The sequence below is a fragment of the Leptosomus discolor genome, chromosome 2, assembly GCF_034619465.1.
Source record: "Leptosomus discolor isolate bLepDis1 chromosome 2, bLepDis1.hap2, whole genome shotgun sequence".
Lineage (NCBI taxonomy): Eukaryota > Metazoa > Chordata > Aves > Leptosomiformes > Leptosomidae > Leptosomus > Leptosomus discolor.
The window spans coordinates 105,180,874-105,208,672 of record NC_141392.1 but is presented as its reverse complement, the minus strand read 5'-3'; the positions used below and the strand labels follow the sequence as shown (position 1 = coordinate 105,208,672).

At 39.5% G+C, this 27,799-nt stretch overlaps 1 protein-coding gene across 1 annotated transcript; it reads right to left on the bottom strand.

Moving 5' to 3' along the window:
• Nucleotides 1-1,651: 1,651 nt before the first annotated feature.
• Nucleotides 1,652-27,799, bottom strand: TDRP (testis development related protein). Its single transcript, XM_086461533.1, has 4 exons — nucleotides 27,671-27,799; nucleotides 15,069-15,128; nucleotides 4,275-4,378; nucleotides 1,652-1,997 (listed from the first exon to the last, which is right to left on the bottom strand). Exons 1-4 carry the CDS (start codon nucleotides 27,797-27,799, stop codon nucleotides 1,652-1,654), a joined length of 639 nt encoding a protein of 212 aa, XP_086317659.1.

Below are 27,799 nucleotides of genomic sequence, written 5' to 3'. Positions count from 1 at the left end.
CTCCAGGCACATCTCAACAAGAATCTCCAAAAAAAATAGCTATGCAGGAACTGTAAGCCAGAAACCCACACATGAATTGGAAGAAGGAGGAGAAAGAGAGAGCTAAAAAAGAGGTAAGGTGGCAACAACAGAAACAAGGTACAAGCTTAAATGAAAATCACATGCATCCCTTTTCATCAGCACAAGCTTCCTGCAAAAATATGTTTACAAGACACCCGTTATATAAAGGTATATGCTTTCTTGTGAAAAGGCTGATTTTCTCTGAAATGCTAACTTGATCTTCCGATGTACTGGCCATATTGCTAGGCAGTCAACAAGTTTTCATTTCTCTTATACCAGTTTAACAACCAGGAGAGAAAAAGCCTACTTTTCATTTCTTATGAAACTTTTGGTTTGATTTCCCCCCGCCCCCGACTGTTAAAGCAGTATTTATGTACATCATATAAACAAAATGGACACTAACTTTGGATCTGACATCAGCTGCACTGCTAATGAGAGACAACATGCTAGAAAGAGGCACTTTTAGTATTCTTATATACATTTCAAATCTCAAGTTTAACACTTCACCTTCTTTTACCAAAAAATTAAAACATCAGTAGCTACTAAGATGGAGCTTTATAACAAAAAAGCTTCAGAAGCTGTGTGCATGCACATACTTGCAATGGCTCAGTTACCCTGAAAATGCCAGAGTATAATGCAATCGCTGCTTACGGGGTAGGGGGGAAAGGAACAACACAGTACAAACCAGAAAAGTTTTGTTTTGTAGAACAAGGACCAGCTATTGTAAAAATGAAAATATGCCCTTCCATGAGAAGCAACTTATCCCTGGATTCAGGACTACGGATACTGAATATCAAGATCATCTTATACTCTACCCACTGCTGCTTTCCAAATTTTCAATCATTTTTATTTTGGGCATAACACCCATCTTAAAAACTGAGAAGCTTAGCTTTGTCAAACAACACTCAATATAAAACAAAACAAAACAAAAAACAAAACAAAACAAAAAACCCCACAACTCTGGAAGACCCATTTGACCTGACTATTGGTGAAGATACTGTGATGGAAGGAATCACATCAGAATAGTAATTTCCCATTTCCTACACAGTATAGCACGTTGTAAGAGCTGAGCATCTTGTGTGCACAAGCTGAAGCATATGCTGAGGCTGAAGATTTGGAAAACAGTCTACTAAGTATAAGCATTTTCCCTGCAAGCGACGGATCAGTATTCTTAGTTAAAAAGGGACAGCATCAAAACTAAAATTTTGAGTGGCCCTCCCACACCAGGAAAAAACCAGGACCTTAAGCGAGTGGAAGTTCCTACATAAGGCAGTCAAATTTACAACCAGTGTATACATTCACTAAGGAATTACATTTTTTTGGTAAAACCAACAATCCAACATACTGCAGAGTCTGAATGTGAAATATAGGCACAAAATAGATTCTCTACTTTTTTCAGTGTGGAAAACATAGCTATTTAACAATGTAATAAGAAAATTTACTATCAGGTGAGCAAAAATTTGTAACAATCTGAATAAAACTAAGTACTGTATAAAGGTGCAATATTGAGCAGATTTGATTTTGGTTTAAACACACGAGTAAATCATGAACCTTTCTCTTCTTATCTATGAAGTATTTCACATTACTGGTATCATTCTAGTTCTTCCCAGTTGTCAGTAAGGTTACCTTTGCTTTGACGTCTAATACTAACCAGCTTTCCAGCTGATTTGATACTCCACCTGGAACTGTTTCCTGAGCTAGCCAGGTTTGTGTATTTTGTGGAGCCTTTGGTTTCATCTTCCCAGCCTGACCAGGCTGTGTAGTCACTTAAAGTAGTTGCTGCATCACTGGTAGCGTCAGCAGAGGTAATCTGCGGTGGTTCCCATCCCTCAATCTCATCTGGTTTCCTAGACGGAACATTCTGCTTTATCACCAAACTGTCCCAAAAACCTGGCTTCTTTTCTGACTTCATCTCTTCCTTTAACTTTAGGTTTGTTCTAGAAAATAACAATGATGAGGCGATTAATTTCTTCATTTAACAATCCATATAATAGTTATTAATAAATGTTAGTAAGGAACGCTAATCAGTCATCAGCCTATGACAGCACATCCATTACTGTCAGCTTCAGGAAAAACACCCTTGTATACATGTAAGCCTTACCACAGCAGAATCTTGCAGTTATAAATCAGGAGTGGACCCAGTATGGCCATTTCCTATTATAAAATAACTCACACTTCTCTCCCTGCCCCAGTGAATTACACAGAACTGGCTTTGGAAACGTATGGAGTATATTTTAGCATGCCTTAGAACAGCTGATGACTTTAAGCAAAAAAAAAAAAAAAAAACACAAAACCAATAAAACCATAAACAACCAAGCCAGAGGTAGGCTAGTAAGAAGGAATATGCAAATGTTTTGTCTATCACCAGCTTTAATAATCACTCAACTATGTTCCTCAGTTTCATATACCTTGCCAGTCAAACCTTACACCCCAAGATGGTTGATGTACACAGCATTAGGACTTTAAAGATACCAGCATCTTCTTCATAAAGATCTGCACCATTTTTGAAAACAGCTGTTTTGTATTTCTGGTAAGAACTCCCCAAATTCCCCTCCCAAAACCAAGAAAAAAACAACCTTTGTTGTCGTTTCTCTCAGAGACATTTGAAAGGCTACTCTTATTATTACATTTCTCATCCCGTTACGAGCCTTCAATCTGAATTATTTCATATTTGCAGTGTCAGCTATTTAAAACACAGAATGTCAACTGTTTATGCATAAGTTTATAAGCAGAGTTTTGTATGTAATCAAATAATTCAGCCAATGAAAGGCTGAATACCAGTGGCGAAACACACAGCCTTCAGGATTCAATGAGCTAAACAGCAAGTTGAAAACATTATCCACTAGGAGCATTCAAATTCCTTTGCCACATATACAACCACTATTGAAATTTTTGTAGCATTTCTATTAAAAGAGCTTTTCTCTATTAATGAAAGCTTGACACTACCATATTTAAATAGAGACAGCTGAACCAATACCTTTAAAATTACTCTTCCTTTGCTGCATTTTGAATTTATGATTAGATTTTTCAGAATTTTCATCTTGCTAAAGCCAGTCACAGACTCTAAACACTTTCCTCGTTCTTCATGAGTAGTGTACTTAAAAAGCTGCATTTTTCTTTGAAAGTAAAGTAAAATAAAAATGGTGGTATTCACTTAGAGAAAAATACCCTTAAATGTAAAACACAGGGAGTTGTCATAGTAGCACTAAAAACAGCTTTCCACATTTGTGGTAACTCAGTTTTCATACTTCAGCCCTCTGCACTGGGTTACTTGATTTGTACATTCAGCACCAATTGCAAAGGATCCTTAAAGCAACCTAGCATCTTAGTAACACCCATAAAACTGTACAGGGACAGTAGCTGGCAACTTTTGGGAAGCTTTACTGAACAGGCTGAAATGGAAATATATGTATTTATATTCTAAATTGTTCATATGTTTATACACACACACATATGCACATATATACACTTGCATACTGAAATTATGTATTTCAAAGTAAACTGGAAAAAAATCATACTACAGCAAATCTTATCAAAGCTAATATTTGGCTGGAACAGCTATACTGATAGGTGGCACATTTTTTCCTGTTTGTAACCAAGGTAGTTCGGTAGCACATGCAGGTAAAGCCTACACATACTTGTAACTGCAAAATAGTCTGTCCCGGGAAGAAGTCTGTTCTGTACAGAGAACTGCTCTAACAGTACTGGCAGCAGAACTGTTCCAAGTAAACACCTCAGCTTCGACAGGGAAGATTTGCAGATTGTGGTATAGCTACTCCACGTAACCTTGTCAGGTGTAGACAAGACTTCAGAAGAGAAAGTAAAGCATGTAAAAAAAGGAATTTGTAAACTCAACCATCATTAATTCCTAAGAAGAAAGAGGGAGGGTGGGAATGATCCTTTTACTCAGAAACCCTTACTCCTTTTCTACAGTAAAAAATTACTATGCAGCTAAATTCCCTTTTCTTCCTGACAGACCTAAAAAGTCAAGAATATCCGTCCTTTTCTAATACAGCATGCCTTATTCATTGTTAACGTAACACACACATAATTTTGAAATGCACATAGGCCTTTCTCTGTGATTTAACTTCCAGGAGCTGAACACTACTGCTCACTCAGTGTCTACCTGCATTACTTTGCACAGCTATTTTCTGTTCCAGTTTGTGTATTTTAATAGCAGATTGGTATTTAATAGACCAAGTGGTTTTACTCACCCTTTGGATTTTGGAGACTTGCATCCTGCTAGCAACTGCTGTTCATCATCTTTATTGAACATAGACGTCACTTCCTTCCAACCCCGGAAACTTGCACCTTGAACCTACGCAGAGAAGTAAGCACCCTCATAAATGTGAATTACAGACTTACAAGGACACAGTGTGGCTGCCAGTGCTGGCTCTGGGTGGCTGACCGGCGGCACCAGCCCTGCCTCTCGTGTGCTGTGCGGCTCTGTAAGCCTGTGGAGGATGGTCGCGGCCCGAAAGAGAGCAGGCCGGGTCACTGCAGCAAGAGCTCTTCCCTGCTAAGCACAGAGCACAAAACTTTGCCAGTTTGCAGAGTCTGGCAAGTGATGTTGGAGTACAGCTGGGCTCCTGGATGCTCTCCTGCAGGCAGGAGCTGCTGCTCCATCTTGGTGTGTCACAGCGACAAGGGAAGCTAGGCAGTAAGGGCGGCAGTCTCAGGGGCTTCAGTCGACAGAAATGAAATGAACACTCATTGCTAGAAGTGGCCACAACAGACAGGACAGCAAGCTGAATTATGAAGCTCTTAAGACTGAGCCTGCTTTGCACTCATTGTTCCTACTGTTAACTCACCAAAACTACTTCTGGCCCCGCAAGGAAAAAAGGTAAGAGCATTGGCTCACCAGTGAAATGCAACGCGTGGCACTGGTGCACTACAGTGTGCTCTCTAAATTTACTGCCACCACCAAACATGTAACATAAACTATTTTCTCAGCATTATGAAAGGTTTGATTCCCTCTCCACCAAAGCAAAAAAAAAAAAAAAGGTATTGGTTGTTTTTATTTTGATAGCATGCTTAGGGACTCTAACAGAAACGCACACATGCGTGCCGAGCACCGAATTACGAAAGTTGCTGTTCTTTCTCACAGGGTCTAGTAAGAATGGCAGAGTGACAGTCTATCAGTGTTACTAAACTACATTAAAAAATACAACAATACATTATGAAGTATAATAAACAATGAAACAAAACTGTAGCTGTCAACATGAGTGAAGGCTAATTCATCACCGATTATTATTCTTCATCCCTTTTGCAGAACTCATTGGTGCAAATTAGTATCAATCTGACGTTTAGGTTTTAATTGATTATAACTGGTACATCCATGTAGGCCTTAAAACACGTGAAACATCACCTACAAATTGAGCACAGACACCAGATAGGAAAGTACTGGTACTACCACCTCCTCACCTTTCAGAAACCCACAACCTCGACCATTCACAGGAGTAGAACAGCGCCCTTGTTACCACATTGAGTCGTGGAGTATTTTCATCTCTTGTTCTCCCATTTCACTATGTCCTACACTTTCACTTCTCACCCACCTTCCCTACTCACATCTGAACCACCTCAGCTACCCTGACTCAGGAGACGTAGCAGGTCTGGTTTACGTTCAAGAGGAAGATCTAACCTAGGCTCAGTTTTAATTTAGTTAGATACAAACATGGACCCAGCTTTGGGCAGAGCTCTGGAGAACTCTGAAGAGGGAAGGCTGAGCAAGCCCAGAGAAATTTCCAGCTCTCATTCATGGAACTGCTCTGCTCACCTCTTCCTAAACCCACACCTAATCTTACCACAAACCACAGCATTCCTCATGGCTTCGCAAGAAAAGTAACAGCTTCTATTTATGCTTTTTTCCACTATGAGAATAAAGTGAGTACAGATTATAAAGCAAACCCTCATGTTAAATTAAACATAGGTGTTCTATTTTTAATTATGTTGAAAATATGTAGACAGCAAACTTCAACTTTGCATCCCTGTGGCAGACTTACCCATCTCACAGCAGACTGGTACTGTTGATAGTATGAAACAAAACCAGACAAGCTGCAGATGATATCTTCAAACAGATACCTCGCTATACAAAATCCTTGTGTTTAAACTGTCAGCCTCTCCAAACAGTACTCAACATATAATGCTTCTGTGGTGTAAATAATGGTCTAAAACCCTCAATTTTTGTCTATAAAGGCCTAATCCTGTTATCTGTTTCTGTTATAGAATCATAAGGCTGGAATAGATCTGTAAGATCATCAAGTCCAACTGTTGACCTAATACCACTGTGCCCAATAAACCATGTCTACAAGTGCCACATCAACATGTTTTTTGAACACCTCCAGGGATGGTGACTCCACCACTTCCCTGGGCTTGACTACTCTTTTGCTAAAGAAATTTTTCCTAATATCCAATCAAAAGCCCCCTGGCACAACTTGAGGCCATTTCCTCTTCTCTTATCACTTGTTACTTGGCAGAAGAGACTGACACCCACCTCACTACAACCTCCTTTCAGGTAGTTGTAGAGAGTGATAAGGTCTCGTCTCAACCTCCTCTTCTCCAGACCAAACAACCCCAGTTCCCTCAGCTGCTCCTCGTAAGACCCATTCTCCAGACCCTTCACCAGCTTCGTTGCCCTTCTCTGGACATGCTCCAGCACCTCAATGTCTTTCTTGTAGTGAGGGGCCCAAAACTGCACACGGTATTCAAGGTGCAGCCTCACCAGTGCTGAGTACAGGGGCACGATCACCTCCCCACTCCTGCTTGCCACACTATTTCTGATACAGGCCAGGATGGTGTTGGCCTTCTTGGCCACCTGGGCACACCGCTGGCTCATGTTCAGCTGGCTGTCGACCAGCACCCCCAGGTCCTTTTCTGCCGGGCAGCTTTCCAGCCACTCATCCCCAAACCTGTAGCACTGCATGGGGTTGTGGTGACCCAAGTTCAGGACCCAGCACTTGGTCTTGTTAAACCTCATACAACTGACCTCGGCCCATTGATCTGGCCTGTCCAGGCCCCTCTGCAGAGCCTCCCTACCCTTGAGCAGAACACCACTCCCACCCAATTTAGTGTCACCTGCGAACTTACTGAGGGAGCACTCAATCCCCTCACCCAGGTCACTGATAAAGATATTAAACAAGACTGGCCCCAATACTGAGCCCTGGGGGACACCCCTTGCGACCAGCCACCAGCTGGATTTAACTCCATTCACCACCACTCTCTGTGCTCAGACATCCAACCAGTTTTTAACCCAGTGTAGGGTGCACCTGCCTAGGCCATGAGCTGCTGGCTTTCCTAGGAGAGTGCTGTGGGAGTGTTGTTCAGCTAAATTCTGTGACAAGTTTAACATGAGGATTTGCTACTCGGATTTGGCTTCCTCTCATTGCAAAATACTTCAACAACAACAAACATACAAAAAAAGGAAGAATCTCCAAGAAGTTAGTTGCTGAAGGAAGTAGTCAGTTTAAAGAAAGAAAGAAGGGTAGAAAAAGAAGAAAAATAAATTTTTTAAAAAAAAAAAAAAAGAGAAACTCTGAAAAGCACTTAGCTTTCAATTTGTTACAAAAATGCTTTATCGTCTGTTAACTTACTCAAACTCTACTATTTCAGGCCTTTTTCAGAAGGAACCTTTGCTACCATAGACAAACCCACAGTTAATTGCAGCACAAAACTTACTGCCTTAATCCTTTAGGCCTTTAAATTGGAAAAGATCCAAATATACCTCAGTGATCTAATTTACATACAAGCTTGTCTTTCTTCACTAATGATGTTTCATCAAGCCATTGCCACATAATAAACCTCCAGATTAAAACAAAAAAAAACTAAAAAAAAAACACCAAAAAGACCCAACACCCTGTTACTGGTTTTCAGATAGCAATTTAATACCAAGACAGAGAACTAGCTTAAATGATACATGCCTTTAAAGAACAGAATTGATGAAGACCATTTGGAGATAAGTATTTATACACACACGTTCAATGTAAAAAAGGATATACCTACCCATACAACTTCTTTTAATCTAGAATATCAAACATACTCCACCAATACAATTCCAACCTTTGCTGCATTGTTTTGGATACCCAAGCAATCCTCCAGCCAAAACAAACAAACAAACAAACCAAGAAAAAACCAAAACAAGACTAAAAAAAAGGAACAAAATAAAATCAAAACCATTTCATAATAAAAACCTGTTAGTATCTAGCCACAAGCTTTATGTATTTTTAGCTTTAGATATTTTAAAATTTTATTTCATTAAGCCAAATTCTGATTTACAGATATCTTTAGGAACAATTATTAGCAAACTGTCAAGCAGATTGCGTGTGCAGGTCTCCAGATAAAAATTGGTAAGCTCTACACTCTTTCCACCCGTATGTAAATCAGTACCTATGTACACATTGTACCATTCCTTCAATATTTTCATGAACAAGTACTCCCACAATGGAGCCGTGCATTCGGTAGGTACAGACAAGGGTAATAACCATGTAGCAGATTCTGATTTATTCTTCTCTCAACTAGTCCTTAGGGGAAACATACACTCAACCTTTAAGACATACTTCCACCACTTAGTTATTTGGAGGTTCCAAAGGAAACATTGCCAGGGTAATCTACATAAGAGCATCAATCTCCAAGCAGACCATATTTTGCTAATATGTGATAAAACTCATTGCACAAAACCTACTGCATATTAAATGGACTAGGCTGAAAGAAAAACCATAAACACAAGAGTAAAACCAGAACCCCCGCCTACCACGCTTAAGCCTCCTCTTCTACAGCTGCCTGCACCAACACTGATCTTCTGAAGCATCTTTTCACTCAGTGAACAGCTCACTCTTGATAGCCTTCTCAGTGGTATCATACTTAAGAATATAAACCTTAGCAAAGGAGGAGGTCAAATACTTGTTTTGCACTTCCAGAAGCTTTTTTTCTAACTACTGAACTGTTTAAGACAACAATCTTTCTTTTTGACTACGGCTGTCATGTAACACTGTCACGCACTAAAAAAATCCCTCAGAACAGTCCGCTGCATTTCTGTATTTCTTTTCAGTGTTCTTTAAAGACTTTTAACCTACTGATAAGCACCACCACCAATGCAGCTGGAACAGTTATAGCTCTGTCTGCTGGCAGGTACAGCTCAGGAAGGAGAACTTGAAGTCACCATTCGCTGAAACCATCAGTTTGACATGCAGCAGCTGCAAAGCCAAAAAATTTTGGGAACCATCACAAAACAGATTAGACAAATTCAGATGGCAGATCCATAAAGGAATACCCTCTATTTAGAGGGATGCACTCTGTAATACCTCAAAGCAATGATTCTTGATGTTAGGGGAAGAGGCCCTAGGAACTGGCCAAGCTGTGCTCTCCCTAAACAGCATCTCCCTCTGCCACAGTCAAAGACAGACTGCCAGACTAGATAGGCCAGTCTCTGAATCAGCTGGAAATTTCTTATTTTCTCACAGACCACGTGGAGAAAGACCCAGATCCCAGAACAATAAGCTTCCTTGCAAGGGATGTCAAAGGAAGGTCAGTAAGTAAAGAAGAGATGACACTTTAGTAGGCTGACTCCTCACCACACCGGAGACTTATTTTGTGCAAAAAGATTAAAGATGTGCAAAGTATGAAAATACAGTACTGATATGGTCTTAAAGCAACAAGCCACTTGCAGAAGTTCTGTATTTCATTTTTATGATCTAACTGTCTGCACAAAACTCAAAACTACTAGTCCTAAAATTTTAAAATGTTTATATTCATAACTGACTAGCTTGTATTCTCAAACCTTTAAAGTATTTTTCCATGCGTCAGTGGAAAAAGAAATAATTCAACATCCAAAGTTCGCAGAATCATACAGCCTCTACAGCTGGAAGGGACCTCTGGAGACCATCTAGTCCAACCACGCTGCTCAAAGCAGGGTCAGCTTGAGCAGATTGCCAAGGATCATGTACATCTGGGTTTTGAATATCTCCACAGCTGGAGTATCCACAATCTCTCTGGGCAACCTGTTGTAGACCGTGACCGCCCCCACGGTGAAAACATTTTTTCTTATGTTTAAATGATATCCATTCACAGAGCACCACTGAGGAGAGTCAGGCACCATCTTCTTTACACCCTCCCTGCTGCTGTGCACACGCAGAAGAAACCTTTCTTGTTGCTTTTCATTTTTCTCACCAGATTTAACTCTAGGTGGCCTTCATCTTTCCTAACCCCACATCTGCATGTTCAAAGAGTATCTCCATATTTCCCCCAGGTGACTTGATCCTGCTTCCACCTCCTGTATGCTTCCTTTTTATGTTTGAGGTTTTTCAGGAACATCTTGTTCATCCAGACAGGCCTCCTGTCACCTTTGCTTCTTGCTCTGTTTGATGGGATAGGCTATTTTTGAGATCGGAGGAGGTGAACTTTGAAAATCAAAGCTGATTGACACCACTAGAATAGAACCAAGCATATGGTCAAAACTCCAGGTTAAAAAAACAAAATTAAAAATCAAGCGAAATGCTCATAAGGGAGTGGTAAGAAAAGAAAGCGCCATTAAGAAGGACTAGAATTGTAACATCAGATGTTAGAAAGTCAAAATCTTTAGAGGACTAGTTTGGATGCTGCAGTCTACCATTTTTCAAAAAAAAAAAAAAATCAAAAGAAACAAAGCAAAAACTTCTCAAGATGTCATTTCAGTATTCTGTGAAGTAGGATTACAGACTGGTCTCATACCAGTTTGACTATGAAAGTGCAGAGCACACTTATTGGAACAGCCATTAATAAAGTTTCTCCCATATCTTCCGTTTTTGATTGTGAAAATTTGTGTAGCACAATGCCCTGCACAGTCACCTAGAAGGACCAGTAGAAGTGAAATTATACATATTAATCCATCAGCTGGCAGACTACTGAAATACAATCATCGTCTGTCCCAAAAGGCATGTAAAAAGCTTAAGCGCAGAGCACAGATTCTTTCCCTTCAGCAGAGGAAATTCCAGCTTATGAAGTACTCTTTCTCCACCATGAGAAAGCTGCCACTTAATTAGCGTATCTTCTGAAACTGGGAGTACAAGCACTCACTTCCAGAACATCATGTAAAGGCTGCAGTCTGTATGCCTAGTCAAACTGTCTGCTTTTTCTCCTCCTCGCTCCCCTCCCCTCTGCTTTGCCGATGCTTCAGTATCGGTGCCCATCTGTCGGACAGATTCCCAGAGAGAAGTCTCACAAGGTGGCAGATCTGGTTTATCACACACTGCTGCTGAAAAGTCCACTGCCTGCTCTCATTAATAATGCCTTGCTTACGCTATGGTTTTGTACCTGTGTGATGCTGTGGAAAACCAGTTCAACTCACCAAGCCAGCAGAAATCAAAGGCCTTCAATTTTTGCATTCTTTTGGGTTAGTGCGAAGAATTAGCTCATTAAAAGATGCCAGTCAGACAGTCACCAAAGAACATGGAAGTTAGGGGCAACAGCACCTTTTTTGTGGCAGCAACTACTATTTAAGCTCAAGCACCCTCTGAAAGTTGCAGTCATCTATCGACTTTCTTCCATATACAGCTTTGTACATACAGGATGGCTTCCCCAAACTCACCCCTTGACCTTCACTCTGTAAATTCAACCTTTATAGTAAAGAGTTTTTGGCTTTGTTACCTATATTGATTCAAGGGAATCAACTATACGTAAATTGTATATGTTGACTACAATTTTTCTTTCTTTAAATAAAACAAAGAACAAATGTCTACTGACAGTTATCTTTATAAAGTGCCCCAGAAAGGGACAGCTCCTCTTAAATTGGAAGTCTCCTACAAAATTGAGAGGTATTATTACCAAAAATTACTTTAGGTATACCATTTTTAACCACATCAGCAAATTCTGATGATTTACAGGACTCAGCTTCCCACAGCAGATAAACAGGCAATGAGCAATAAATGAACAACTGAAGAGTCTACTGGGAAACAGTAAAGCATCACTAAGAGACTTTTCAGTCAATTCTACTGTCAAAGGTACAGAGTTCCTCATTAGAGCTCTACTAGAGGGCAAGAAGGTTCATGAAAAATTAGGTTAAAAGGCAACAAACTAGGAATACTAACAGCTGCTTATAAACTAAAATAGTAGAACAGTCCTAAAAGCAAATTTTAAAAGTGCATTGCACAAAAAAAGTATGTAGATATAGATGAACATACACTAAAGAGGAAGACTATGTGTATTTTAACTGTGAAAACAGTTAAATCCATGCATCAAACGGATAGGGTTAATATACATTATTATGGGAGGGAAAAAAAGCACAGAATTCAATCAAGTCAAAGAATAACAGCAAGGATTTCGGACACTATGTTAGAAGTACGAGACAAACAGTTTACATGTCAAAGAAAGAGATTCTAGTCTGTTCAAATACTACTCTGACTTTAAAATGGTACTGTTTTATGAGTGGGAACCAGTACTTTCAATATATTCTTGTTAGACTTCTCTACTTCCCAACTGCCTGGACAGCAGGGCTCTGGAGCACAGAAGTCACTCTCTGTGGGCTACAATAAGCCACATGACAGAGTCTTAGCAACCAAAATGAGCAATTATAGGGGATTCTTGCTGTATACCTGCAGTAAGAATCAGCATGTTCAATGCCATTGTGTAGTTAAGCAGCTAATCCCTAAAAAGTCACTGCTCAGCATGTATGAAATGAGATTTCCAGGAATTTATATTTTGGCCAAGTTTTAGCAGACCTTCACAACTATTTTCACAGAGGACTGACAACTGGTGAATTAAAACTTTCCAGTAAAGTAGAGGCAATCCACAAAACACTTGGAGAATTTTTTTTATAAATGTAAACAAAAAGAACTGCTTTTCCTCTCGACCTTGACTGAGAAGAAATAATTGTTCTGCCGCTTCCCTCCCTCCTCCACCTGAAAAAAAATGAACCTAAAATAAAAAACTAGAGATGGAATTTTCCATCTAAGTATTCTACAGTTCAATAAAGTTACAACTAAGTGTTTTATAATAAAAACATGCCAATCAGCTTTAATTAAAGAAGCGTTGTTCCCACATTATAGGAAACCTATCCATAACATGCAAGAGAACTCAAATAACAAAGTGAAAACACAACCCCCCTCCAAATTTGTCTTCCAGATATCAAAGCATTGGGCGTGGGGGGGGAATATTTCTCAGCTCAACTAACTGGTGGTGTGCAGACCAACAGTTACTCTATTCTGTTGTGCACGTGAGCTGAAACTCCAAGAGTTGGCCCTACCAGAATGTCCCAACATCTCCAATTTCATTATTAAAATTATTTATTTTGTTTCTCAAAACTCTGTGTCTCTTTTCAAAAGCTGGCCTAACAATAGCTGTAGATGACATCTCCGCTGTAGTTCTAACTCAGAAGCTCAGCATGCAGGTGAGACCTTCAAGGTGAGCTTTGCAGAGGCCGAAGGGCCAGGCACAGTGTGAACACAGGTTCCAGACTGCTGCATTTCATGGAGCACCACTGGAGTGTTCCTCACCCCGAGATGTCACGAGGCCATTTAACCAGCTATACCTGCCTTTCAGGAGAGCTCTGAAGGGAACTAGAAAAATTCTGCACTGTAGTTAGCCTGTCCTCACTGCTAAGTGGGCAGCTTCCTGCATGAGCAGAAGCTAAGACCATTTCCCAACCTCCATCTCCAGCCATTAGGACTAGCTCCCACCTTTGCACCTCCAAACCTAGGCCAAAGGCTTTCCACTGCAAACGGGCATCAGGACTGTCTTAAAACTCAGGCTTTAAGAGACCAAGAAGGATGTCTCCCTAAAGGGCAGACATACTCCTCATCCACTGCCCTTTTCTTCAAGAACTTCACTGCTCTTCCTCATACTGCTTCAACATGGACACTGTTATTCATGACATGTGCATACTGAAAAGGCCACACATATAATTCATCAGCCTTTTATCAACATATTAAAGATTTTGGAACTTCTGGAATATCACTGTACTGACAGCTTCTAAGATGACAGAACAATCAAATAAAACACAGAAGTGCTTTCAGAAACAACAATAAAGAAAGAGAAGATGCGAAGGATAAGGCGCTTTTTTGTGAATGCATTTTTAAGACCAGAGGGTTTTACTGCAGCTCAGTGGTTTGCTGGGTGACTTTTTTGTTTTTAAAGTCAAAAGCCACACTTAGCAAGCCTTCCTGAATGACTAAGGAACAAAAAAGCTTCAATATAAAATAGATTAATTTTAAGATTCTTTTCTTAAACATTCATCATCTGGCATAAAATAAACAGTAATTTATGTTTTCATGAGAAAGAATACATTTCTTCTAAAAAGCAGGAAAAGGTATAGGAAAATCTAACTTTTATTTTCAGTGAAAATCCGCTGCATCTGCAGTAGAATAAAAAGAAGTAACAGAGACAGATGTTCAGTTTATACATATTAATGTATTATTTTTAAATGCTTTTCTCTATACCTATGGAATTTCAAAACAAGCTCTAGCATATCATAACAACTTCCAGTTCTTTCATCTTCTACTAATGTATTTTAAGAACATCAAAAAAGATTCTTGGACACATATGAAGGTAAAAAAAAAATTAACTTCTATGCCTACTTTTGTTTTCTGAAACAGATAGAAAATAAAGTCCTTAACCTCTTGTGGTCAGAGCCAGTTGAGTTACGTATAATGGAATAAATAACCCAAATCCCTTCTACTTTTCATGGTTTCATCACTCGTTACAGCTAGAATTTAGTGCTTCCCTAAACTTCACTTTAGTTATTCCTGTGGCTTCTTATTTTCATTCTCTTTTAATAGCTATCATGTGGGAGAAAAAAAATTAAGATACCTTCCCCTCCCCATCAATGAAAGGAAATAGGGCAGCTTTTTAACTCATACTGTACTGCTAGTATTACTTCAACGAGAACCCCATGACCAAGGATCAAATGTAATTATAGTCATCAATGAAGTACATAAATACTTTCCTTAATCAGGCTGTACATGAAAAACGGGTAACTTCCTAACATACATTGACTGAAATATACACGATATAAAACGTTACACTTCCAAAGAACAGGTATTTACCTTTGTTGCAAGTTGTGACACTGAAGATGAAACTTCATCATGAAGAAACTGGTCTTTATTCTCAAAAAAAGGATAAAGATAAAAAAGGCCCATAGTCAGTTTTGGTTTTACAATTAGTAGTGACACATTTTAGAGTATTCATAAATGCTTTTATTCTATTCAGCCCATCATAAAAGAAAATTGACAAAATACGACCACAATGCAAAACTAAGCAAACACAACTACTAAAATAAGCAATGTGAACAAAACTGCATTTAGAATGATGAAAAATGCTGCACCAGATGTAAAAAACAAAATCAAACCCTTACAAAACCAAAAATCACACACCCCAGAGAGATCAAGAAAACCCTCACATCATAACAATTTTAGTACTATTAAAATTAAAAGTTTAATTTGCATCTTAATAATTATGTCTGTATCTTTTGGATCTATGCTGATTTTCCAAATATCATGCTAGATGATGGTCTAGGCAGAGTCTGTAGGCTGGGAGTAGAGGAACGTCCCAAGGTTACTTCCTCCTTCCGTTAAAAAGCATTACATTTCCTTAATGCAAGGACAGACTTCTGCCCTCATTCTTTTCCCCTCCATTTATAATGTAGATTTCTGAAGAAAACTGGAGTACTGAAGATGCCCATGAAGGTAACTCAGTTGAGTAGCATTTCTGTCCATCTCTGGAGTAAGCTGGTGTCTTAGTATGTTCAGGCCACCCTCTTACTATCAATGTTTTCTTCAAGACAGGGCAAGTAAGATCGGTGTCAGGAGTACTTTAGAGGCCAAAGAAAGATATAGAAAGTGGGGCATAGTGTACAGGAATTATGTAATTTTAACTTTCTTCAGTCTGTGTTTTAATGAGAAAAATTATTTTTCTTTTTTTTTTTTTTTTGCTCTACATATAACTCCTAATACAACAGTCCCCAAGTACAAAACAAGAACAGCTACCTAGAACTGAAATCATTTAACTCCAATTTCAACAAAAAAAAATTTACAACAGAATGGTTTATGGAAAACATCTTTGAAGTGGCAGTTATACAGAAACCCCTGTATTCACTTTGGTCCATTTTTTGCTTATGTCAGCCACTTACGGTTTCAAAAATCAAATTTGTCAACTTCCTTTTCAACTAAAGTAAATGCTAAAGAGTTGATACGTTCTTTGCTCCATAAGCTTAATTTTTGTTTTTAGTGTACCTCCACATGCACTATCCCAAGACACACAAAACACTAGTATCCCAGCTCCTAGACAATACCAAAAACTTCCTTCGCTTTGCTAACAGCATTAGCAAGAGGTGAGAAAGCCAGCATGAGAAGCATCAGGTATTTCTAGTCATGTAGGGGCCCAGAAGCATCAGCTTCATTTTGAGAGATCAGCTTCAAATTCTATATGTCTTTTTTTGTTATAGTCATTTTATATATATATATATATATATATATAAATATAAATATTTATTTGCCTAGTAATGTTTCCGTTTACTTTATAGGCAATATTTTATACAAGGGACAAGGAAGGAGTTAGAACCATTTCTAGAATGAGTATGAAGGCCATCACACTATAGTTCAATAATAACTGAAATAAGGTGATTTGCAGATAGATAGCTTTACTTATGGGGGGCAGAACACAAAGTCAGGAACTCCTATGATCATCCAAAATGAGAATATTACTTCCTGTGCACCTTAACAAATTATTTAACATCCGGATTTCAGCTAGCTGTCTTTAAGACAGGAGGATATTATTGTAGAGTGGATACTAAAAATGATGATGTTAAGATTTGTGTAGCACTCTCAAACTTAATTCAATTACTTTTTCCTTTCCCCGCCCCCCCCCCCTTCTTTCCTTATGAGACAATCAGTGACAATGTTTTAAACAGAAACGCCACATAGATACTATTTCAAAAGTTTCCTTGTTTCTCCTCAACACTCTCAGCTCTCAAACTTTTGGATGAGGTTGCAAAGCCTCAGACTTAACATGATGACATCTCTGCTTGGACACAGGGTAAGAGCCAGAGGATACTTCATCTGATTTGTCCAAACTTTTACCAAAAAGAAAAAAAATAACAAGAACTAGAAAAGCCTCAAGTGAAAGTATGGTAAGAGGAGAAGTTCTCTCAGACATCCAGAGCTGGCAGAGCTACCACTTTCAACAACCAACAATACTGTCTCCAGAACAAACAAGTCACTGTTAGTACCTCCCAGAGAAAGTGGAGAGGTATAACCTCTCATTTTAATTCTTCCAGCTCTCCAAATATCTTAAGAAGGATAATAAAAATATGAAAGTGCATAAAGAGACTTCACGTCTACTACAGAGAAAAGAAAATATGGAAGTGTGAAGGCATACAGCCTCTAGCAAGCCAGAGCACAAGGAAGCAAAAGCACAAAGTAACTTTCACAATGCAAGCTTTTAGGGCAAAACTGAGAAATGCAATGAGCACCTCATGTGGCTACAGAACCAGCATAATAAAATGTGAATACCATTGTTGATAAAAGACGTAATTCACAATAAATAGTAGACAAAAAGGGATATTTATTTGCTTCTTTAAAAGTGTGACAACTAGGGCTGTGTTTCTGTGTTAATGCAATGCTGCTACTCACAGACACACAAGGTGCTACCTCATAAGGAACAAGACAGGAGTTTGCAGTAACTATGCTCACACAGCGGAGGCTGGTGGTAAGATGACAACGCAAAGTTAAAAGATACAAAATACAAAGATTAAAGATATGAAACCCTCAAGAGAGCAACTGGTGAGAATCCAATACCTAAAATACAATTTTTGGAATGGGAGACCTATCAGGTATCCATAGTATCCTTTTAAGATACGCTGCCTAAGAAAGAGAGTCTTGAACAACTGTGGTGTATCTGTCCATCCCATGTCAAAGTAACTCTTGACTGAAACCGGCCAGTAGGTTTGAATTCAGCGGTCTCAGAGAGACTAGTTTTCCAAACGCTTTGTGGAAAAACCATCACTAGGGAAAGCAGAGAGAAGCAGACTAACCCCCACGGCGGGAGGAGAGTGCAGGAGAAGCACATGTGGGGGTTCGGAGCCAGCCATGGCCCACACTGTGGGGAGGGACCTGCGCACTATGCAGTAGTGATAGGTTGTGTATTCAAAAAGAAAAGACAGAGGGAAAGAGGAGAGCAAGGGAGAGAGGGAGGGAGGGAGGGGACCAGTGCCACCACTGGGAAGATGGGAAGAGCCAAGGAGGAAAGACAAGAAGTCATTCACAACCTGTCTTCACTTGTTACCCACAGAACAATTTGTAGTTTTCGGCGATACACATTAGTACACCCTCTTCTGATACATATTCTCTACTTCTGTTACCTTTCACATATCAACAAGCCTCTGATTTGTTTTTTCTTTCAAATTTTCTTTAGGATGCAATCTACTGTGCAGCTACATGTACAGAGTGAAGATGAGCTTTCTTCATCACGCTGCATAACACATGCTGACACTGAACACTTACAAATTATTTCAGTGTATTTTAATCTAGGCAGTTTACAGTTACAATAATTCATTTTTTACTTCAATTTAAAAGAAAAATACAGACCACATTATAGTATTTGGCAACTAATAGGTGACCAAACGCTAACACTACTGGGAAATGCTGATCAGCAACTTGAATAGCCTTCCAGCTCTGGCAGGGGAAGGTTGGTATGTGCAGTGTGTTTTCATAAGGAAACAAGTGCCCTTTTGTTGGACATACTGCAAACCATAAGGTACTCAAGGGATTAATTCAACTAGCACACAAACCTTTTTGTACGCAGATCAAAATTGTAATCTACTTCCCTCAGCTTCCTTTGTGGTAAAGCAATTAATTAGTTTCTTTAGATCATTCACTTTCATAATTCAGGCCAAGATGAGGAATGCTGGACATCAAAGAGTTAAGGCAAATAATATCATCTCACCCTGCATGCCCTTCTTTTGCTCTAGTACATAAAATGGAGTATTATTGATTCTCTCTACCCAGTTGTGGAACCTTCCTATGGTACACACACACTAGCTGTCAAAGCCAAGCATACGTAAGAGTAAACAAGCTATTATTAAAAGAATGGGTCCTTTTGAGCAAATTCTCACCCTTCTACTGACCTGTTACATCCCCTCTGCCTATCATCACATCTCATCAAGGACAGATATCATGCCCCTAAGTGCAAATTAGATTAGAAACCAGAAATGTATAATGTAAGTGGAAAAAAACCCTAAACCAAACACCACCTCAAGAGATACATTCCAAGGTAGATTTAACACAGTGGTCAGTATACCACAAATCCCACTGAATAATTTAGTGATAGGAGAGGGGACGGTTAAAAAAACCCAAAACAACAACAACAAAAAAAAACCACCCAGGAAATCACAAACCTGAAAGTTAACCTCTGCAGTTGGAAAGATTCCCAAAACACTGATTACAAACCAAACAGTTTAACAACTATATATACACAGCGTGACCAGAAAGAGCAAAGATTCAGAAGAGAAGATCACACTGCCAGATCACCACCTTAAAATACAAATAACAAAAGAAACCATTTCCTCGGGTTTCAGTAGGATCTTGCTATAACGTCAAATGAAACAAGACTAAAGCAGATTATTAATGCAAAAGTCACTCTGCTTATCTAATTTTACTGATATTTGCATAAACCAATGCAAAATGCTGTCAAACATGGGTAAGAAGAAAGTTATCAGCAGATCAGTGGCATTGGGACTCATCTTTGTTGCACCTATAATATACCCTCGGAAAAATTCAATGTGTGGATATATGCTTTCCAAGTTGGGAAACTGAGGCAACACTGATCAAATGCAAATAGCCACTGAAATAACTATACTATTTTCAACACAGTCTTTTAACACAGTTGAAAAATAAAGCTGAAAGCTGAACTGTACCTGAACACTCATACAAAGCTGAACATGCCCTTTAAAGTAAAACAAGGTTTGCAATTTTAACAAATAAAGGATGCATTACTCAGTCATACATAGCTTTCTTCTGGGGCACGAGGCTATGTGTTCAGCAGATATAATTCCCATGCTGAACTGTGAATTTCCTCTGCTCTTTTCTGGCAGAGGTAGCCCAGACTGAGATCAAGATCGTTTCGTTAGTCTTGTCCGTATTTCATCTACCGCAACATCTCCATCTTCCATTTGTACGTCCCTAAAGCAAGTGAGTGAACCAAAGTAGCCATCTGGGCAGGTGGTGCAAATTGAAAATTTCCTATTAATATCACCAACGAAAAATATTAACCTAGGCACTTCTAAAGTCTGTTTATGCTCAAAGAGTAATTTGGTATTTTAAATTTATTTTTCTTTTCTATAAAAAATAATTTTCCACTCCAGATTGCTCACTAAACTTAGAAAAATGTCTACATTATGACAATAAACCATTTTAAATGCCACTGTGATTAAATAGTGACAGTGACTCCTATCCTGCAAGTCTCCTCTGCCAGTCTTTGGCAAAGCCGAAAACACTTTGTCCATTAAGAAAAGGAAAATGTAAAAATCTATGTATGTTAAAGAATTACACTTTCATCTGGTGATATATTTAGTAGACAGCACTAATCTTGAACCATGCTTCTAAACTATAATTCATCAGACCATTTCTAGAAGAACTTATTTCACTCTGATGACTTTAAAAAGCCCATGTAACTATTCCAGATGCAGCAGACAACTCATCCAATGTACTTAAAAACGCTTCCATCTTCTAGGCCCCAGTCTTTCGTAACTACCTATTATTCACCAGACCAACTAGAAGATGAAAAGCAGTTTTCCTATATTTTCACCTTTCAAATTATTGTTAACACTGAATAAATTAAAATTAAGATGATGCTCTTTGTTTCCTTTAGCATCCCCAGCTGTCAAGAACTTGTTTAGCATTTTGACAAACTCTGTTTCACTCAACAGCTGAAGTTATTGCTTCACATTCCACTACATTTTAAAACAGAACATCTAAATTCTTTCCCAAACGTACTGGAGAAGGTTGATTTCAGAATGTAAGTATTTACATAAGAATACTTTTGTAGTTCTGCATTTTATTGGCATTACAAAGAGAAACATCAGAACACCAGATTCCTATGCTCTTTGTTTTTACATCAATACATGACATTATTCTATTAATTGTTCACATTATTGTGCATCTCCGTAGTAAGTAGCTATAATACATCTTACTCAGACTTTGCTTCTCTGAAATATTTTTGGAAGAATGTTATTAAAGATTAAATACCATAAAAATATTTTTAAAAGCTCAGCTCATTAAGAAGTCAGTTTTGCCCAATTTATAATATTTCAAATACGCTTCAAGAAATGGAAACAGCTGTATTAAGATTAAAATACCATCAGTGTCAAAGCCAAAACAATGTAAGAAGGTCAAATAATCGATTTGACTTCAATTGCTGCAACAATTCAAATATTCCAGTGAAGTTTTCAATTTTGATGAAATTTCTGACTGAAAATCTGTCAATTATTTTTAACAGCTTATCTATACTAGAAGTTCATACTTGCTTTTTTCGGTCCAGAAAACAAACCAACAGATGCCAATTCAAAAGACAGTAGCTGACATACAATTTTTATTCATTCATGGCATTTGCAATGAAATTATCTTTAAAAAAGCTCTTGCATGACTAATGGCAATATCTTCATAGCATAGTTTCTGCAAAACAAGTTGAACACGTTATTTTTGGTTACAGTGTTCACCAGCACATGCACTGCTCCCTTTTGACATGCGGCTTTTGTCAGCACTTGCGGCGTTCACACTGACCCGTCCTGGAGCTCCTCACAAAGAGCCAGCAGCGAAACTGGTTGGAAAGACAGTCTACCTGGGTAAAGCATTCAGTAACTTCTAGTAACTCTACTTAGATTATGGATGTCCTCACGCAATCTGGCAAATAGTTTTTATAAATGCGAGGAAAAAAAATTACAAACCTATTTTAGCAGCAAAGACTTAAATAGATTAAAACGTTTCATTCTTTCTCAAAAAGCAATATATTTTAGTTTGTATGTTAATGGTAGCAAATCCAGCACTGCGAGGAGAGTGTGGCTCCAGGAACCTCACAACACCCCTTGAAGATACAACAAATAGCTTAGGGAAAGCTGATCTCAAGCAATGAAGTGGAGGAGAAGATAGTGGTTTTGTGGATCAGTCAACTCTGTGTTAGGCTGGAGGGGAGGAAGACAGACAAGGCTGCTGGCAAACTGAGGTGACTGGAGCCAGTAAAGCAGAACTGGCTCGAGGAAAGATACAACAAGTGATAAAAATGACAAATGGGGGAGAGGAAGGGGATGTACTAAGAAAAACCTTGAAAGCAAGGACGGAGATTTAAATGTAAATGTCCTGAAACAAAGGGAGGCCAGCTGAAGAAACGGAAATCGAAGGATGAGGAGGGCTTAAACTTTATGCCATAAGCAATAACGTTAATATCAGCAACAGGATTTGCTGGGAGTAGGGGATGGGGAAACGCAGAGTAGGTATTAGAAGCTGCAGAGGAAGTAATCACCATCAGGATGGGAAGTGAGGGTCTGCACAAGAATTTCAGCTGTCTAGACAGAAAGAAAAATAATTTAAAAAAAAAAAAAGCAGACTTCATAGATGAAACAGCAGTAAAGTACTGGACACAAATTCTCTTTCGCACAATAGATAAAAACCACTGACAACCTTCAGCTTACAGGCTTGACTGAAAGAGAAAGATAGATCCTGATGTTGTCTATAGTAGGAGACCAACCTGACAATGTTGTGCTTTGTAGGACTTCTAAGAGTCAGAATAAACCAACAGAGATGGGGTGAGAGGTAAGAAGCACATCTGATCCGGGTCAACTGTGTAAAGATGACAGTACAAATCAGAAAGTGAAGCACCTCACAAATGAAAGGGATTAAAAAACAGAAAGTCCAAAGCCCCAAAAGATACCGTCAGCTCTGTAGAGCTCCGGAAAATTGTGAGAAAGAAACAGGACCCACTCAAGGAGCTGCTGAAAGATGAATGTGACAAGAAGGAGGAAAAGCAAGAAAGGCAGGCCATGGAAGGGCTCACGAAAGTCTTCGCTGTCAATCTCACAATCTAATGTTCAAGAATGATGACAGAATACAGGTGATGGATTTCAGCCAGGAAAATGTCACTGAAATGTCACAAGAATAACTGATGAAAGGAAAAAAACAGGCTAGCAGAGAGAAGGTATGAAGGAATTATAGGAGTACTGCAGGCAAAGCTCGAGACACACTGAAGTAGTTAGAAAGTGAAGGAAAGGCATTAGGTGGATTAACATCGACTGCTTTATTTTTTAATTAAAAAATACCCTTATTCAATGTATTAGTAGAACAGAAGAAATGCTGTTCAGCTCCCACCCATTCCTGCAGGGCCTGTCTGAGTTCGACTCATTTCAAGATGAAAGGCAGTATTAAAATTGTACCAGAGACTTAAACAACTTCATTAAAACAGATAACAAAAATTCTGTATAGCCAACTTTAAAACATCCAGTGAGCAAGTCTAAACAAAATTCAGCATAAAACATGTTTTTGCACATATTCTCTTTGAACATAACAAAAAAATGCAATCGGGAGAACAGATCAAGGCAAAGGATCTGAAATATTTTACATGAAAGATAAAGGCGCAGAAGATAATATAGGTCAGCCTGACACCCATCCAGTACCCTAGTACATAGATGTATTTTAAAGATGAGCGCCATTTTACGTCAGAGTTACATGAGATATTGACACAGCATTGACATCTCTGAGGACTGATTAGATGATAGCAGGACTGAATCAAGGAGAACTCAGCATGACTGCCAAAACATTGCCTTCCAGAAGTCAAAACCCAACATTTTTCCCTTTCCAAAAATATAACTACAGTTCGAAACATAATTACTATATTACAAACTGAATGCAAGTTTGGCATGCCCCACTGTAGATTTCTAGCATGTTTTGAGAGACACGCACAAAAAGCACATTAATTTCATTTTATACTGTGTACTATTTACGTGCATTAAGTTGCCTTCGTGTATTAATTGTAATTTTAGCCCACAAAGCACCTCCATTGCATAAATTAAAATTTTTTACGCTTCAAAGCATAAATTAAATTTAACTTTTAAGATTCTACCTAAAACTGACTGGTCTAAAAAAATATACAATAATGCACACATTTATTTACACAAGTACTGTTTCAAAATGTACTTGTCTTTCTTATCTCAGGAAACACCTTATTATTTTAAGTAAGTGTTAACAATTGAAAGTACTTGAATGTATGCAGAAACTTTTGCTAAAAAGTGGACAGAGGCTGACAATTCCCTCCCATTGCAATTTTCATGTTCTAAAATTTGTTTTTGTTCTCCCATGGAACAAAATCAAACCGTTCTGTGTTCCACAAAACCAGAATCATCAAAACTTCTCTTTTGAGATCAAACTAAGCTTTTCTATTTAAGAACTATGAACTTCTACAAATTCAGATGTCTGCTTGAGTAAGCCCACATCAGGCTTCCATATCTAAACAGGATGATTAAAACTTCTGTAGAGTAACAAAGGTTTTTTGTTTGTTGTGGGGTTGGGTTTTTTTTAAACTTAAGAGTAGCCTAATTGTTGCTGTCTGCCACTGCAATGTCCTAATCATCAGGTTGCACAGTGAGAACTTCACTTTTTCTCAGCTTTGAAGAAACAACATCGAGCACCAACATTTCATTATAATGGAACACTTTCAACCTGGTCTGTTCTAATGACAGAGATGTGACTACCAATTGCTTTTCTTTGAAGTAAAAAGTTTCAGCATTATTTATAGCATGAATAGTAGAAGCTTAAGGACTTTCTTCCCACTTGTCCATTAAAAATGAAAATAAAGACAAAGTTGTCGGGGAAAACCACATATAAATCAGTCAAAATGTGACGACTACGGTTCATCTTCTCTTTTACCAAATGACATACCAGAAAAGAACCTAGATGAAATGAAATCTAACAGTAAACTTCTGCATGAAATCTAATGCTGGGCTTTCTTAATTTACTAAAAAGAACTCAAACAGATTATCTGGATTTTGGCCATCAAGACAGAAAATTAGGGAAGGCCTGGATTCTCTTCTTGATGAGGTAATCCTTCATTCACAGCTTAAGCGGGCTGTACCATGAAAACTTAAACAGAACAGAAGCTGAGGAAGGCCGAGACTTTCTCATGCACAGCTAAGGTACCAAGAGAACTGCCCCTGTAACTCCTCCAAGCTCTGGTGCTGCTATTGTCCTCCAAAGTCAGGCATTTGGGTGGTGCAGGTCAGGACACAGCAGCAGCGTGCAGATCATTACCAAATCCCCCTACGCATTACTGGATTTCACTCCCTTGCAACCATATTACTGGAAGCAAAAACAGGTTCTGATGAAACATCAAAAATGTCAAAGACAAAAAGCAAGGCCCTTGGTCCAGATCAGCTATAATAAGGTGAACAAGTGCATTTGGTTACCTCACGCTTTCTCCTTGACACCTGCCTAAGCCATGTTTTTGACATACTGTACCTATGACTGACCTGGAAGCTGCCTTTGACAGATCAAGAGAATCACAATGTGAATCAGGTGGTCATAGTTTTCCGTATAGTCTACCCTTCCTTGAAGTGTACATGAACTCTACAATAACTACACTTAAATGTTTTGGGGGGTGTTTGTTTTTTTTTTCCCCCAGTTGCTAAGTCTTCTTGATTTTAACAGGCAAAACAACTAATAGCTTATGGTCTACACTCCAGTTTTTATGCCAAGCTACACTATAGCTTTGCTAACTCTTCTGAATCCTCTGTCTTCAAGAATGTTACATTTAGTGCCTTAGAATAATTTATTTTTCCCCTGCCACCTCCAACACCAAAAAAGCATCTTTTATTCCAGTGACAGTGGTAATAGATACTGTGGGAGCTGGAAAGGAATATTCTTAAAATTGATGAAAACAGTAAAACATTTGCACCAGAAATCACTGTCATCACCACCGCAACTATAAACTGCCACTAATGGAACAGAAGCCCAGGACAGTAAACACAATTGGACAGAAAAAAAAACCCAACCCAACCCAACCCACCAAATAAACAAACCAACCCCAACCTCTGTTGCTGAAGTAGACAGTTGGGAGAATTGTCAGGACAGAAGTCTGAATAATCATCTTCTGACTGGGAGGATAAGGTCAGGAGCCTCAGGGGGGGGGGTTGGAGCATTTGTGGTAGAGAAGAGAAGCAGTGAATAATCAGTGGGATTTACTAGAAGCTTTCAGGGACCTTCGGAGTTCAAGGAGAGCTTCAGGAGGTAAGCAAGTCTAGGAGGGCTGTGGATAGCACAAGCCAGCAGCTTAGTGAAAACAGTGGAAGTTCCCAAGCACCTGAGGATAGGAACTGTAGAAGGGAGAGGTTAGATGTTGCATGAGAGGTTGTGGGAGATACTTTAGGTGACTCCAACCCCACAATCCCCCTTCATCCCCTGAAGAGAGTCTCCAAAATGAGCATCTGTCCCTCCTCTCCCACAGGAGAGGATCCTATTCATCTGTAAGAATCTTCACAGCTGCTGTCAAATAGCAAGGGCTAGGGCTTTTCTGTTCACTGTGCAGGGGAAAGGACAAGGCAATGCTGAACAGCGGAGCAGATGGGTGATTTTGGCTACTGGAAGATGGAGGGAGTAACTGCTGTGACTGGGGGAGGCTGCTCTTCAGCAGTAGCCACGCATGTTGACAATGAACAGCAGTCGTCAACCAGAAACTCAAGCAGAAGGTAGATTATCCAGATACACTCCAGCTCTTCCAGCAAGGTAAGCAAGACAGCCATAGGGCAGTAAGGTGGGTGGGGTTTTGTACCTTCTTTTGAATACAAATCTCACCAATTTGCAGCCCTGGGCAACTGCTTGCTTTAGATATGAAGGTCTCCTGCAACCTCTCCTACAGCATCTAAAGACACTCTGTGGCAACAGAGGATCAGTTCAGCAACAAAGCAGTATTGGCCAGCGTAACAGGCTTCTGAGCTGGGCTGATGCCTAATTATTATCAAGTTTTTCAAAGCAAATCAACAAACATTCTTTCAGTTGTTTTGCCTGATACTCAATTGATACCCTTCCTTTCAGGTCGTATTTGTTAGGCGACCAGTACTTTGAGAAGGTCACTGCTGATATTTAACTTATCATTTAACAAAGCCTTCAAATAAGATTGCGGCTATTTAAAGATAGCCAACTACCATTATTGAAACTATAGAATAAGCAATCCAGCCAAAACGTCAGTGCTCTACACAAACGCGCACACACATCTGCAAAGGAAGATTATGATCTTACAAATCACTGTTTAATGTCTTATACTTAACAGATGGGTTGCAGTGCCCCAGCCCAGGGCTGCGAGGGAAAGTACCCTGCGGTACAAAGCCACTGGAATGAAGGACAGCAAGTCCCAGCAATGCCGGAGGCCGGCTGCTGGAAGAAAACAGGGGAGGACAGGCCAGTCAGCACCCCAAAAAATCGGGTGACAGTTGCACGCACCGCGCAAACACCCCCTTCTCCGACAGCGGCCAGCCTGCCGGCACATCCAGGAGTGAGAAAAGTGATTACTCATGCCGCCGGAGACGAGGGGAGCGGGAGCAGGGTGCGGGGCCGAGCCTGACGACCCCTCCCCGGGCCCCGCCGGGCTCCCCCGCCGCCCCGCTCCGCGCTCCTACCTGGGGGGCCGTGAAGGCGGCGGCGGCGGCGGCGCAGGCGGCGGCCGGTGGCGGGCCGCGGGGACGCGTCTCCTCCTCCTCGGGCGAGTCGTCCAGCAGAACTTTGCTGCTCTTGTTGAGCTTCCACAT